The 14,722-nt window shown below is 44.0% G+C and overlaps 1 protein-coding gene across 1 annotated transcript in view; it reads left to right on the top strand.

Annotated features, from left to right (window-relative positions):
* Positions 1-14,722, top strand: part of LOC139411292 (neuron navigator 2-like) — a 339,330-nt gene that overhangs the window by 269,622 nt on the left and 54,986 nt on the right. The window contains exons 7-10 of the mRNA XM_071157408.1: positions 1,082-2,351; positions 2,523-2,632; positions 3,403-3,511; positions 4,332-4,736. Of these exons, the coding sequence (XP_071013509.1) occupies positions 1,082-2,351; positions 2,523-2,632; positions 3,403-3,511; positions 4,332-4,736 (1,894 nt within the window). The remainder of the gene's footprint in view (positions 1-1,081; positions 2,352-2,522; positions 2,633-3,402; positions 3,512-4,331; positions 4,737-14,722) is intronic.

Raw genomic sequence — 14,722 nt, 5'->3', positions numbered from 1 at the left:
CTCTCGAGGAAGAACATCTTAGCTGCTCTATGAGTTCTGTATCTATGTTGGTTTTGGATTTGATTGTGACTGTTTTTGGTAAGTCAAACATTATTGATTTAGAGGGGTAACAAACTATAAACTTTTTAAAAAGTACTTTGTGTTGGTTTTTGTGTGCTCTGTAACAGTAAAACAGACGTGTCTTTTGTAAAACCTTCATTTAGACAAAATAGTCCAATTTAATGAAAGTGTTTGTGTTTTAGCTAGCTCATTTCCACAGTAGTTCAGAATACAGACTTGGGATAGAGCAAGTCTTTGACTGTGAATTGGAAGATAATGAACCAGAATCAGTCCATATAAGTCCAAACCTCCCAAGGGTGTTAGTAGCAGTGTTCTATCTCAGCTAAAATTCCTAGGTCAAACTTTAAAGGGCTTTCCCTCATTGTTTTTATAAACAGTTTATGATGGGCACTCTCGTTGTTAGTGTCCAAGGTTTCTAATAGTTATCCGAGTGTCGTGTGCTCGCTAACGTTAAGTAATGGCACGTTTAGACTGTGTCAACACAGGCTAACTCAAGATTTCCACAGTGCAAGACCTTATATGGACAGTTGGTGTGGGGTCTATGAGGATTGCTCTGTCTAACCATCTCTTATTTCTTGCCTTTCCCCTCTCCTTATCCTCTCTCCCACTCCTGCTTTCTCCCTTCTCTTCATCTTCTTCTTCTTCACTCCTCTCATCTCCTAATCTCCTATTCTCCTCTCGTTTATCCGCTTCTCACTTCCTCCTCTCATCTCCTCATCCCCTCTCGCTCCTATTCTCCTCTCGTTTATCCGCTTCTCACTTCCTCCTCTCATCTCCTCATCCCCTCTCGCTCCTATTCTCCTCTCCTCTCGTTTATCCGCTTCTCACTTCCTCCTCTCATCTTCTCATCCCCTCTCGCTCCTATTCTCCTCTCGTTTATCCGCTTCTCACTTCCTCCTCTCATCTCCTCATCCCCTCTCGCTCCTATTCTCCTCCCCTCTCGGTTATCCGCTTCTCACTTCCTCCTCTCTTCCCTTTTTTTCATCCCTTCCACCTCTTCATCCTCTCCTCTTCCTCACAGAACCGTCCGAGGACATGACTTCACAGACTCCGGTAATGACTGAACATGCTCCGTCGTCCCCGGTGACCATCAGCACTTCTGCCAACAGCGTCTCTACCTCGGCTCCTGTCCCTCCATCCTCCTCCTCCTCTTCCTCGGCCATCCCCCACCCCAACTCCAGCAGCAAGCCCTGGAGGAGTAAGTCTGTGAGCTCCAAGCACACCTCCTCCTCAGCCATGCTCTCTGTCAAGCAGGAGAAGGATACCTCCTCAAAGGCCTCCTCGTCCACCGAGCCCCCCCCTAAAGTCATCCAACAGAAGTCTATGCTGGAGAAGCTCAAGCTGTTTAACAGTAAAGGCGGATCTAAGTCCTCGTCCTCCAGCAATCAGGGAGCTCAGGCGGACAGCGGTGCCCCCGCCCGGCAGCTCGGGGCTGGTGAAGTAGAGAGGGCAGAAGCAGGGTCCAACACCGACTCCCTAGGGGAGGCAGAGGGGAACACCCGGCCCGGCGTCAACGGGACAGGTAACGGGACGACCCACGGTGGTGCTTCAGCCCATGTCCCTACCATCGCCACAACAACCAGCAGCCCCAAGATTGCACTGAGGGGAATCGCTCAGCGCACGTTCAGCAGAGCTATGACTTCTAAAAAGAGCTCAGTGAAAGGACTGGAGAAGGAGAAAGAGAAGGAGAAGGAGAGGGGGAAGGAGAAAGAGAAGGAGAAGGAGAAGGAGAGGGAAAGAGTGAAAGAGGCGGGGAAACACATCACCACCGAGAGGATGGAACTCAGGGGGGAGGAGCCTAAGGAGGAAGCGACTACCAGTGTCGCAATGGAAACAGAACCCTCCTCCAATAAGAGAACTTCTAAAATCGCCAGTTTCATACCCAAAGGGAGCAAAGTGGCCAAGAAGGAGAGTTCTGTCCCTGCACACAGCGGCATACCAAAGCCAGGGGGTAAAACCTCAGGGGTAGGGGGGAAGGCGCCCTCGGCAGGGGGGAAGGAGGGTGGGGAGCGTCCCCGGAGCATGCGGTTGGGAGGGGGTCTTGTCCTGCAACGCGGACACCTGGACAGAGACCGAGACAGGGACAGCAGGCACTCTAGCTCTACCTCTAGTCTGGCTTCTACAGAGGGCAAGGCCTCACAACAGGGCCACAGCGCCGCCCCGGTGGTGGAAGGTGGTAGTGGTGGCGCTACACAGAGCACAGCCTGCAACACAGTCAGCGTCCAGCTACCTCAGCCCCAGCAGCACCACAGCCACCCCAACACAGCCACCGTAGCACCCTTCATGTACAGGTGAGTAATACATACACGTTGGACTGATAAAACTGTCAACTTTAACATTTGTCAATCCTTTGCGAATCCGTAATAGTATCCCGAGAAAGTCTGAAAGGACCATAAGTCATTAGTCACTGATCGTTAGTGGGAATCTGCAAGCCGTTTGCTCTGAATTTCCCCGTCATCTAGGTCACAAACGGACGTGGACGGTATCATGGCGACAGAGGCAGGGTCAGGAGGAAGGGGAGGAGAAAACATCCCCTTTAAAGCCAGCCAGCCATCCATTGAGGACCTTTCAGGTAGGCCATCGACTAGTTCTGTCTGTAGGAGCTGATGGGCGATTGATTATGTGTCTGCACTGTACAGAAGTTACATGGGCCATTTTTTGGGGGGGGTTATTTTTGATTGGGTGAGATTGTTAGTTGGAGGAGAACAGCACATGAATCCGACTGTGGGTTGATTCTATCTGATGGGAAACATACCTTCCTGGCTCATGCACACTCAATTCAGTTGTGGGTTTTTGTTGTGTCCATTAGTGAAGCGCAGGTTGACTCATAGCCCGCAGTCCCCTCGGTTATGTCCACGGAGCGGGCGAGTTTAGGGTCATGAAAATATTGTGTTGATGACGGGCGGGTTGAATCAAGTTAAAACGATACCTTAAAAAAAATCAATAAAAATATCATTCATATCTATAGGCTACATTGAGGTTTTTCTTTCATTATTGTAGGCTATCTAGCATTAGTGTCTAAGCCTAACATTTAGGAGCCTAACTGTGCGCGCGTCAAATAGCCTACACTCCAATTGCCAAATGTTTTTTAGGAACGGGGAGAAAAAGTTAACGTGTATCCATGGAGGCACAATCGGAGTTGACTCTGACTGTAGCTTAAGAGCGCGTCTTCTATATTAGCGGGTTAGGGTCCGGTGTGAGCCTCAGATTTGGACTTTATCACATATAGCCTGGTGGTTGCTGATGGGTTATTAGCAATAGCGGGCGGGTGTGGGTGAATTGACAGTTGATCCGCGCACCGCTAGTGCCTATGTGCTCAGGTACAATGTTTGTTCCGTATAGAAGAAGATCCAGAGACACGGCGGCTGCGGACTGTTAAAAACATTGCAGACCTCCGCCAGAACCTGGAAGAGACCATGTCCAGTCTACGGGGGACTCAGATCACACACAGGTATGAACCTCCTGCAAATGAGAATGGACAATGTCCAGCCAAGTAGCCAAACAGATGCCAGTTTCAATTCCACATTCTATTTCTGTGTGTCCGACAAGTTCCACTGACATCCGTGAAGACATAAAAGACACAGCTCCTATAGAGAGACCACAATAGTGATCACAATAAAGATATTCTTAGCAAATGATCCATAACACTTTCTCTTGTGAAAGAAAATCCCAAAAGCAGGCTGTTAATGTAGACGGTAAAGTGAGTTAGCACGTCTGTTTTAAATAGCGGTCGTGTTAATGGGTGGTCTACCCAGGACAAAGTTCTAATTTTGAAGCCGGTTTAAGTGGGACGTGACTGCCACCTAGTGGCCATGTAGTGTCACTAATAACTCACGAGTCTGACACTGGGGATGTGTCCCGGCCTCCAGGGTTGCCAGATAGAAATAGAATAAAGGACGAAGTTGGATGAACTTTTGCGGTTTGAGGCTTGTCTGTCTGATGCTCTATTCTAGTGTGTATGTAATGGAGGGCTTGTTCTCCAAAACCCACTAGACTGTGTCTTGTGTCTGGTTCTTTCAGCATGATCTACCCCCTGTATGAGATTGTCAGTGTCTTTGAAGCAGTAGTGGCTGGATGGAGCGGTGGTTTTGTCTTTGGATTTTGATTTAAGCTCCTGACCCAGTCTCTCTCCCTGCGGCTTGCTCTCTCCTTTTCGCACAATTAGAGAGGTCTTACCCACTGTCTAGTCCAGTTCAATACTACTGAGCTAATGTCTAGCCTTACGCTCAGTCTTTTTTCCCGCTTCTCCCCCTCCCTCCCCCCTCCCCCAGCACCTTGGAGACGACCTTTGATAGCAACGTCACCACGGAGATCAGCGGTGGCAGCGGCGGCGGGAGTGGGCGGAGCATCCTCAGCCTGACTTCCTCCCGGCCCTCCCTGTCGTCATGGCGACTGGGCCAATCCAGCCCCCGCCTGCAGGCGGGGGACGCACCCTCCACGGGGAACGGCTACGGGGGTCGTGCCTCGGGAGGAGGAGGAGGGCAGGGGGGCCGCTACCTGTACCCTGGCCCCCTGCGGAGACAGCTGGCGGGGCGGGGAGGTGCCCTCAGTATGGATCTGGGGGGGAGAGGGGAGGATATTGACCTGGAGGGCATCGCCATGGAGGTGACGGGCTACATGAGTGACGGGGATGTGCTGAGCAAGAACGCAGCGCGCCCTGATGATGTCACCAGTGGGTGAGTATTCTGAGAGAACTAGCATAATTTGTTCAGTTTGTGGAAGAACAGTCAGTATATGTGACATTTTGCATGACTCTTGTAAGATGTCCTTTTTTAACATCTGATATGATGTTTTAAGTACTTTCAAGTACAGATGCCCTTCATGTAAATAACTTAAATGCAATATGTAGTTAATTCATTTGTATGGAGGTTCATTTAAAGGTGGTCTATCAACTTTAGCACTGATTACTTTTCTTAAAAGTTGAGTCATGAAATCTTAGTCTCATTTAAAATGAAGCCCTCAATGTGAACATACCATAGAACTACAAAACACTCCCAATCTATACACAGAATGAGTTTGTATTGCACCATTGTGTAACACAGCACTTTTAGAGTTAACGTTAATGTACGTATCATTACTGTCAAAGTTAAACTATGCAAGTGTTCAATATAGCTATTATAATAATAGGCGTTTTGTCTTATTTCTAACCTGTTCTAAGCCGGAGAGAATCAACGCTTGTTGTTTCTCGTATGGGACAGTGTAGAAACTGTTGAACAGATGCAGCTTGCGCTCATCAGTCACTTTCCACAATCCTTTCTGCACGTCGTGGAACACGCTCTTCCCTGCAGGATACAGTGTAACTAGCTAGCTACTGTAGCCATATAGAATCATCCGGTGGATGGAGAAAAAGTAGCTACCTATGTTTCTTCTATAATCTAGCAATAGCATTTGTAACGATAATGTATGAGTTATTAGCCAACGAACTTTAGCTAATATGTTTTCTCTATAGTTACAAATTAGACAACCCACAACATACATGTTAGTTACTGTACTCTATAGCTAGCTAGCTAGCTTGATTGTTTGATATACGGTTCTTCCACAAACCTCTTTTGGACAGCTTTACCCAGTTTTTTCTTGACCCTTACGATTTGTATAGGGTTTTCCCGCATCCCGTAAGATCTTCCTTTGCCTGTCTTTCCATTCTTTTAGTTTTGTTTTACGTTTCTTTCCCACATTTCTGCGATTTTCATCAGCAACAGAAAGGTTGTGCGCTTGTCCGTCCATTCTGAGTGGTGCACATAAACGGTTATTCCACTAGAGCCTATCTTTAAATTTAAAATTATTGTTAATTAGCACGTGGAAAGCTTGTGAAACCGGTTCACTATAGAAAAAGGGTGTCCAATAATGATTGTTCATGTATATCTCATTTTTTTTGTAAATGTCACATATATGGTTCTTCGTCTGTAGGATTCATATGATGACAGGGTTTTTTTTTTAAAATGTATTTTGCAAATTGCAACTCATCCCTTTTGGGGCTGGTTTGGTTGGTTTTGCGCACTTTCCCATAGGTTGGGGAATCAATCTATTGTAAGTGGCTGTCATGTCACAAGAGGGCGCCAGTGTATTTGTAATCTCCCCCAAGTGTAAAAATGTGAACATGGTACAGCCAACAGTAATGTGGCATGAAGGGAGAAATACATTTGTTGTTGTTGTTGGTATACAGTGCATTCGGAAAGTATTCCGACTCCTTGACTTTTTCCACATTTTGTTACGTTACAGCCTTATATAAAAATGTATTAAATCGTTTTTTCCCCCTCATCAACATACACTCAATACTCGATATTGACAAAGCAAAACGGGTTTAATTTTTTTTTTGCACATTTTATAAATAAAATAAAACTGAAATATCACATTTACATAAGTATGCAGACCCTTTACTCTGTACTTTGTTGAAGCATCTTTGGCAGCGATTACAGCCTCGAGTCTTCTTGGCACACCTGTATTTGGGGAGTTTCTGCCATTCTTCTCTGCAGATCCTCTCAAGCTCTGTCAGGTTGGATGGGGATTGTCACTGCACAGCTATTTTCAGGTCTCTCCAGAGATGTTCGATCGGGTTCAAGTCCGGGCTCTGGTTGGGCCACTCAAGGACATTCAGAGACTTGTCCCGAAGCCACTCCTGCGTTGTCTTGGCTGTGTGCTTAGGGTGTTCTTGTTGGAAGGTGAACCTTCGCCCCGGTCTGAGGTCCTGAGTGCTCTGGAGCAGGTTTTCATCAAGGATCTTTCTGTACTTTGCTCCATTCATCTTTCCCTCGATCCTGACTAGTCTCCCAGTCCCTGCTGCTGAAAATCATCCCCACAGCATGATGCTGCCACCACAATTCTTCACCGTAGGGATGGTGCCAGGTTTCCTCCAGACGTGATGCTTGGCATTCAGGCCAAAGAGTTGAATCTTGGTTTCATCAGGCCAGAGAATCTTGTTTCTCATGATCTGAAAGTCCTTTAGGTGCCTTTTGGCAAACTCCAAGTGGGCTGTTATGTGCCTTTTACTGAGAAGTGGCTTCAGTCTGGCCACTCTACCATAAAGGCCTGATTGGTGGAGTTCTGCAGAGATGGTTGTCCTTCTGGAAGGTTCTCCCATATCCACAGAGGAACTCTGGAGCTCTGTCAGAGTGACCATCGGGTTCTTGGTCACCTCCCTGACCAAGGCCCTTCTCCCCCAATTGCTCAGTTTGGCCGGGCGGCCAGCTCTATGAAGAGTCTTGGTGGTTCCAAACTTCTTCCATTTAAGAATGATGGAGGCCACTGTGTTCTTGGGGACCTTCAATGCTGCAAAAATGTTTTTGGTATCCAATCCCCAGATCTGTGCCTCGACACAATCCTGTGTCGGGGGTCTACGGACAATTCCTTCAACCTCATGGCTTGGTTTTTGCTCTGACATTCACTGTCAACTGTGGGACCTTATATATCCAGGTGTGTACCTTTCCAAATAATGTCCAATCAATTGAATTTACCGCAGGTGGACTCCAGTCAAGTTGTAGAAACATCTCAAAGGTGATCAATGGAAACAGGATGCATCTGAGCTCAATTTTGAGTCTCATAGCAAAGGGTCTGAATACTTATGTAAATAAGGTTTTCAGTTTTCTATTTTTAGTAAATTTGCTAAAATTTCGAAAAACCTGTTTTCTCTGTCATTATGGGGTATTTTGTGTAGATTGATGAGGGAAAAAAACAATTTAATACATTTTAGAATAAGGCTGTAATGTAACAAAAATGTGAAAAGGGGGAAGGGGTCTGAATACTTTCCGAATGCATTGTATGTCCTTTGGGGACCAGGACCCGTATCCACAAATCGTCTCAGATTAGGAGTGCTGGTCTAGGATCAGGTATTGCCTGTCCATATAATTGTATTCTCATTATTGATCTGAAGGGCAAAACAGATTCTAGATCAGCACTCCTACTCTGAGACGCTTCATGAACATGGGCCCAGATCAGATGCTAACTGTATGAAGCTTCGCTCTGTGAGTTCAATCCAGTAGAGTTGAACCTCATAACCTGTTTGTTTTCTAGTCAGTGCCCATGTTGTAACAGGCCCCCTGCATACCTTGGCTGTCATACTCTGCAATTTAAACCAATGCTGTCATTATTATCATATGAATTTACACACTGGGAGCCAACTCTGCTGCGGATGCCAGAATCAGGAGAGTGAATGGCCAAAATGAGAGCGTGAGACTAAGACACAAGGCAGCAGACTATGTATACATTTTTGAATGCAGCTTCGTGGGGGAACAGAAAGATATGTACTAGATAAAAAGGGACCTATGAGTAGCTAAGAACGGATATCTGAATACTGTATAGTCAAACATCAAAAAGCAAAAAAAAAAATCCTTACACTCCTCAAAGTCTCAAGAGGAAGGAAAATAGCCTTCTTTAGATCACATAATTCAAGTGATTCCAAAGTTTTTTGGCCCTCGATCCGACACAGACACGACCCCACCATGTATAGAAAATACATTAAAAAAAATTAATTAAAAGATGATGGAATCGAAGGTTGTATGAATAAAAAAAGCGGCAAGTTTCTCTCGCTCCATTTCACTTCCGCAGAGTCACCTGCTCTGAAAGGGGTGGGGTTAAGTGCTCCCCCTAACGCATTCAGATAACCTATTTCAAACCATGCACAGACACATACACACACACACACACACACACACACACATTTGATTTAGTGGATCATGAAATCATTTTGACAAAATTAATGCATTATGGTTTTAAGGAGGTAGCATTGAATTGGGTACAGTCATATCTAATTGACAGGAAACAGTCCACCTATATCAATGGTTCATTTTCTTCCCCTAATGTGTTAAACTATGGTATACCGCAGGGTAGCTGCCTTGGGCCACTTCTTTATTTAATATTTACCAACGACCTTCCCTATGCCTTGGTTGAAACTCAATCTACTATATTTGCAGATGAAACTACAATTTATGCAGCAAGACAATCGGTTCAACAGGTACAGCAGGCTTTACAAGGAGATTTGGAGAATATCAGGAAGTGGGTTTGCCAAAACAAACTTGTTTTAAACACCAAGAAAACCAAAGTTATGTTGGTCTGTTCAACTAGGAAAAGGCCAAAACAGCATGGGATACAATTAAGTATGGGAGGAGTACAAATTGAAGAAGTGGCAGAAATCAAACTATTGGGAGTGCAGCTAGACAACTGCTTATCATGGTCATCTCAAATAACTAATCTATGTCAAAAATATATATATATTAAAACAGCATGCATAATCAGAAGGATAGCTAAATATTTACCAGGAAAAATTCTAAGGCAAATAACACAAGCATTAATTGAGAGTCAGGTGAACTACTACTGTTCTGTGGTCTGGGGAAATGCATCATCAAGTGAAGTTAGGAGGCTGCAGAATGCACAGAACAAAGCAGCAAGGATTGTTTTATGTGGAGATATGGTTATTCTGTTGTCGTCATACACAATGCTCTTGGTTTGTCATCAATCAACAAGATAATTGAAAAAAACATGCTTATTTTATTTTGTAATATACATCATTTAAAACGGCCAAGTTGTATTCACAACGGTATTCAGTTGGTAAAAGACAGACATTCAGTAAATACTAGGAATAGATTGTCCACCATCTATGTGTTATCCAGACAGAAAAGAGAAATAGGCAAAATAACATTTCGATTTAGAGCAATACAGAAATTGAATAAATTAACTGAGCAAACTAGAAACCTTTCAATAAAAATGTAAACATAATTCTAAAACAATTTAAATATAGTATATAGAAATGTTGTGGGACTATAGTAGATGAAGAATCAATATTTTTTAGATTGAGTATTTATTGGGTCATTATGTTAGTATGTTATGTATGTTTGTAATAGTGTGTTATATGTGAAAGTGTGTTTGTATTATAAATTGTATTTGAATGTTTAAGGACTCTTGGAAGATTAGTCCAAATGGGGAGTAAAAGAGATTAAAATCAAATCAAAATCAAAACACTCACACCTGGGCAGGTGAGTGCTATGAAGGCCCCAACCATTCCCCTGCTAGTGCAGTATGATCTCCTACATCTATACTTAGGGATTGGGTGGGACTCCAGCCAAAGCCGTAGTGCCTTAGTGTAGAGAGATGAGTGATCAAGTGCTGTACAGAGTTTAGATCCGGTATCATGTTCTGTACCACTAGCCTGGCCATGTGAGAGAATTATGATGACAGTGGATATAAAGGAAACACACAAAGGCTCTGAGGATGAACTATAGGCACAGGAGTGCGTGCGTGTGTGTGTGTGTGTGTGTGTGTGTGTGTGTGTGTGTGTGTGTGTGTGTGTGTGTGTGTGTGTGTGTGTGTGTGTGTGTGTGTGTGTGTGTGTGTGTGTGTGTGTGTGTGTGTGTGTGTGTGTGTGTGTGGTCCCAGCCTCAGCCTCTGAACAGGGTGATGGATGGTCGAAATGAGCCCTTATTCAAGTGACCAGATTACGCCTGTAGCCTGGGGGGTTGTGTGTGTGTGTGTGTGTGTGTGGTGATATGGTGGAGCCTCCCTGTGTCTTAACCATTTAAAACAGACACTGATAGCTTAGTCTCCTCCCCTGGCCTTGAATGGTTAACCACCAATGCTAGGTTGCGTTAGCAGCTAACTGATTAAAGCACGTGATATAGGTTTGACCATAGAGGATGAGTTGGCAGGGGGATTCCACGCCCACCTACAGAGTAGTCATTATCTGTGCAAGTGGCAAGGTCACACACACTGCCTTTTAATAAAATGTATCTTCTTAAATCAGATTTTAAACCTAACCTTTTGCCTAACCTTGAATTAAGACCAGAAAAATCCAAATGTTGTTTTCATAAATGTTTACGATATAGTAATCTATCTAGTTGTACTTACAGGTCGACTTACATTTGTCGTTCGTTATCTCATTCCAGTTGTGTAAAGGTGTTTTTATAATCTATATATTCATGTGGAGGAGTAAAAAAAATAAAATGATACATCAAATTTTTTGAATTGGTTGAAAGTGAGAGGTTAGCACCTGGTGGTGAAACAGCTATGAAGACCGGAGGTGTTTTGATCCTCGGTTCATGCTGTGGCTTCTAACCTGGGCATGTGAAGTGTGTCTGATGTCGTGCTTTCTGGAAGCCCCGGACACGACAACGTGATGTATGAGCCTTCTGATCACTCTGCGTGAGAATGAAGTACCTCAGCCAGCACTGTACCCCCACCCCTCCCCCTCTCTTACCCTTTCGGCTTCTCTGGCCCCTGGAGATACCCCCCCCCCCCCCCCCCCCCCCCCCCCCCGGTCCAACTTCCCTCACCTCTCGCTCTGACTGGCTTGGGGGTGTGGTGTTCTCTTTGGACCCCTCCTCTTCTAAACCTTACCCCCTCCCCTCTTCACCCCTATCCACCTGGTGCTCTTTAGTAAGCAGACAGCCAGGCAGAGGCAGAGCCTTCAGTGAGTGGGAGCATGAGGAGTTAACAGAAGAAGCCCGCATACCAACACTGAGCACCCACCGAGGGACACACACTAGAAGCACACATACGGCATATTCACAGATACTTATACACGCGAGAGACATACTTATGCACACACTTAGGTCTAAGTGTATAGACATTACACACACACACACACACACACACACACACACACACACACACACACACACACACACACACGCGCACGCAAGACAAATAAGGCAGAGTATATGTATGCCAGTTACACTGTTTCTACATATAATATTTGGAACACACACACACACATTCTGATCTGAACGCTTCATTCTGATCTTTATCGAGGGGGGATCTTAACTCACCTGGACACGTTTGTTTGAGGTTGGACGCCCGTCATTAAAGATGTGCGAGGCGAAAAGGTAGGTCCCAATGGTGGGTGAACCGGAAAGTTAGATCTGGTGATTTTTTTTAACCAATCCAGTTGTCTTATCTGTTTTTAAATGAGTGGGGATAAAGGTGTGTGTGTGTGTGTGTGAGTGTGTGTGTGTGTGTGTGACTCTGAGATGTCGTCCTGAGTTGCTGAGCATGTAGCACCTCGACGTTGCCATTACCTGGTTTTTAGTGAGAGTGGCACTTCTGCTGTCGCCAGTTGCAGAGTTAGGGTCTATTTATTGTCCCACTGGGTGGGAACTCTGGGCGTGAACTGGAAAGCCCTCACACAAAACAAATGGGTCCTTTTTGGTTTAGGCATCGGGAATTCCTTTCCGGAATTGAGTTAATTTAAATGCAATTTGAGTAGAACCCCGGTCAGTAGCCGTATAACATGAGAGGTGAAGCTCAAATGTTTGAGCCGATGTCGCCGATTAGCTTTCTGCAGTAAAGTCCATAGATACCAGGTTATTCTAGAGATGTTTATGGAATGACAAAATGCTTCTGAGCGGACATACTGTACGAGAGTAGGAGACAACCGCCCCTCTGTGTGGCTGTTATTAGATTGAACCACTTCCTATGGGAGTTATTGGTGTACGAAGTAAGAGACCTGGCCAGTTACAGTATCGTCGTCATCCTCCACCTTCTTGTTCACCTGTTCCCCTCATACAGTGTCTCACCTCTGTGTGTCTCTGAAAAGGGCAAAGGGGACAGGTGGCTGAAGAGACTGGTATAATGAGAGGTTGTAGATATGTTGTAGAGAGGTTGTAGATATGTTATAGAGAGGTTGTAGATATGTGATAGAGAGGTTGTAGATATGTGATAGAGAGGTTGTAGATATGTTATAGAGAGGTTGTAGATATGTTATAGAGAGGTTGTAGATATGTTATAGAGAGGTTGTATATATGTTATAGAGAGGTTGTAGATATGTTATAGAGAGGTTGTAGATATGTTATAGAGGGGTTGTAGATATGTTATAGAGAGGTTGTATATATGTTATAGAGAGGTTGTAGATATGTGATAGAGGTTGTAGATATGTGATAGAGGTTGTAGATATGTGATAGAGAGGTTGTAGATATGTGATAGAGAGGTTGTAGATATGTGATAGAGAGGTTGTAGATATGTGATAGAGAAGTTGTAGATATGTTGTAGATATGTGATAGAGGTTGTAGATATGTTATAGAGAGGTTGTAGATATGTTATACAGAGGCTGTGGATATGTTATACAGAGGTTGTAGAGAAGTTATAGATATGTGATAGAGGTTGTAGATATGTGATAGAGAGGTTGAAGAGGAGTTGTAGATATGTGATAGAGGTTGTAGATATGTTATAGAGAGGTTGTAGATATGTGATAGAGAGGTTGTAGATATGTTATAGAGAGGTTGTAGATATGTGATAGAGAGGTTGAAGATATGTTATAGAGAGGTTGTAGATATGTTATAGAGAGGTTGTAGATATGTTATAGAGAGGTTGTGGATATGTTATACAGAGGTTGTAGAGAAGTTGTAGATATGTGATAGAGGTTGTAGATATGTGATGGAGAGGTTGAAGAGGAGTTGTAGATATGTGATAGAGGTTGTAGATATGTGATAGAGGTTGTAGATATGTGATAGAGGTTGTAGATATGTTATAGAGAGGTTGTAGATATGTTATAGAGAGGTTGTAGATATGTTATAGAGAGGTTGTAGATATGTTATAGAGAGGTTGTAGATATGTTATAGAGAGGTTGTAAATATGTTATAGAGAGGTTGTAGATATGTTATAGCGAGGTTGTAGATATGTTATAGCGAGGTTGTAGATATGCTATAGAGAGGTTGTAGATATGTTATAGAGAGGTTGTAGATATGTTATAGAGAGGTTGTAGATATGTTATAGAGAGGTTGTAGATATGTTATAGAGAGGTTGTAGATATGTTATAGATAGGTTGTAGAGAAGTTGTAGATATGTGATAGAGAGGTTGAAGAGAAGTTGTGATATGTGATAGAGGTGGTAGATATGTTATAGAGAGGTTGAAGAAAAGTTGTAGATATGTGATAGAGAGGTTGAAGATATGTTATAGATAGGTTGTAGAGAAGTTGTAGATATGTGATAGAGAGGTTGTAGAAAGGTCGTACAAAAAACAAGAGCGTTAAGTGTTCAGGGCAGTGTGTTGATAGAGCCTTTAGTAGGACGTTGACAATGCATCTCTGTGCGTTATTCTGTGTCTTTGCTCCTTCTGCAGTTTGTGTCTTCACCATACACGATATGAAAATGGCCTGTCTATGCACAGGCAAAGGGCTATTTTTCACACCACATTGGTTGGTTCAGTTCTTGTGACTCTCCTCAGGATTGGTTATTTTTATTTATTTATTTATTTTACCTTTATTTAACTCGGCAAGTCAGTTAAGAACAAATTCTTATTTTCAATGACAGCCTAGGAACAGTGGGTTAAACTGCCTTGTTCAGGGGCAGAACGACAGATTTGTACCTTGTCAGCTCAGGGATTTGAACTTGCAACCTTTCAGTTACTAGTCCAACACTCTAACCACTAGGCTACGCTGCTCTGACTCCCTGGTATTGTACACTTAGTATATGTACGAGGTGTACTGTATGTGTACAGTCAGTGGTTGTGTGGAAGGTTTAGTGTCGTACCTACACGGAGTTTACCAAACATTAGGAACACCTTCCTAATATTGAGTTGCAAAACCTCCGACAGCCACAATTCATCGGGGCGTGGACTCAACGGGGTGTCGAAAGCAGGACCAGTGCGTCCCACTGTTATGTCAAGTTGGCTGGATGTCCTTTGGGTGGCGGAGCATTGTTGATACACACGGGAAACTGTTGAGCGAGGAAAAACCCAGCA

The sequence above is a fragment of the Oncorhynchus clarkii genome, chromosome 6 (assembly GCF_045791955.1).
Source record: "Oncorhynchus clarkii lewisi isolate Uvic-CL-2024 chromosome 6, UVic_Ocla_1.0, whole genome shotgun sequence".
Lineage (NCBI taxonomy): Eukaryota > Metazoa > Chordata > Actinopteri > Salmoniformes > Salmonidae > Oncorhynchus > Oncorhynchus clarkii.
Note: the sequence above shows the minus strand (reverse complement) of the source record. Positions and strands in the feature narration are given on the sequence as shown.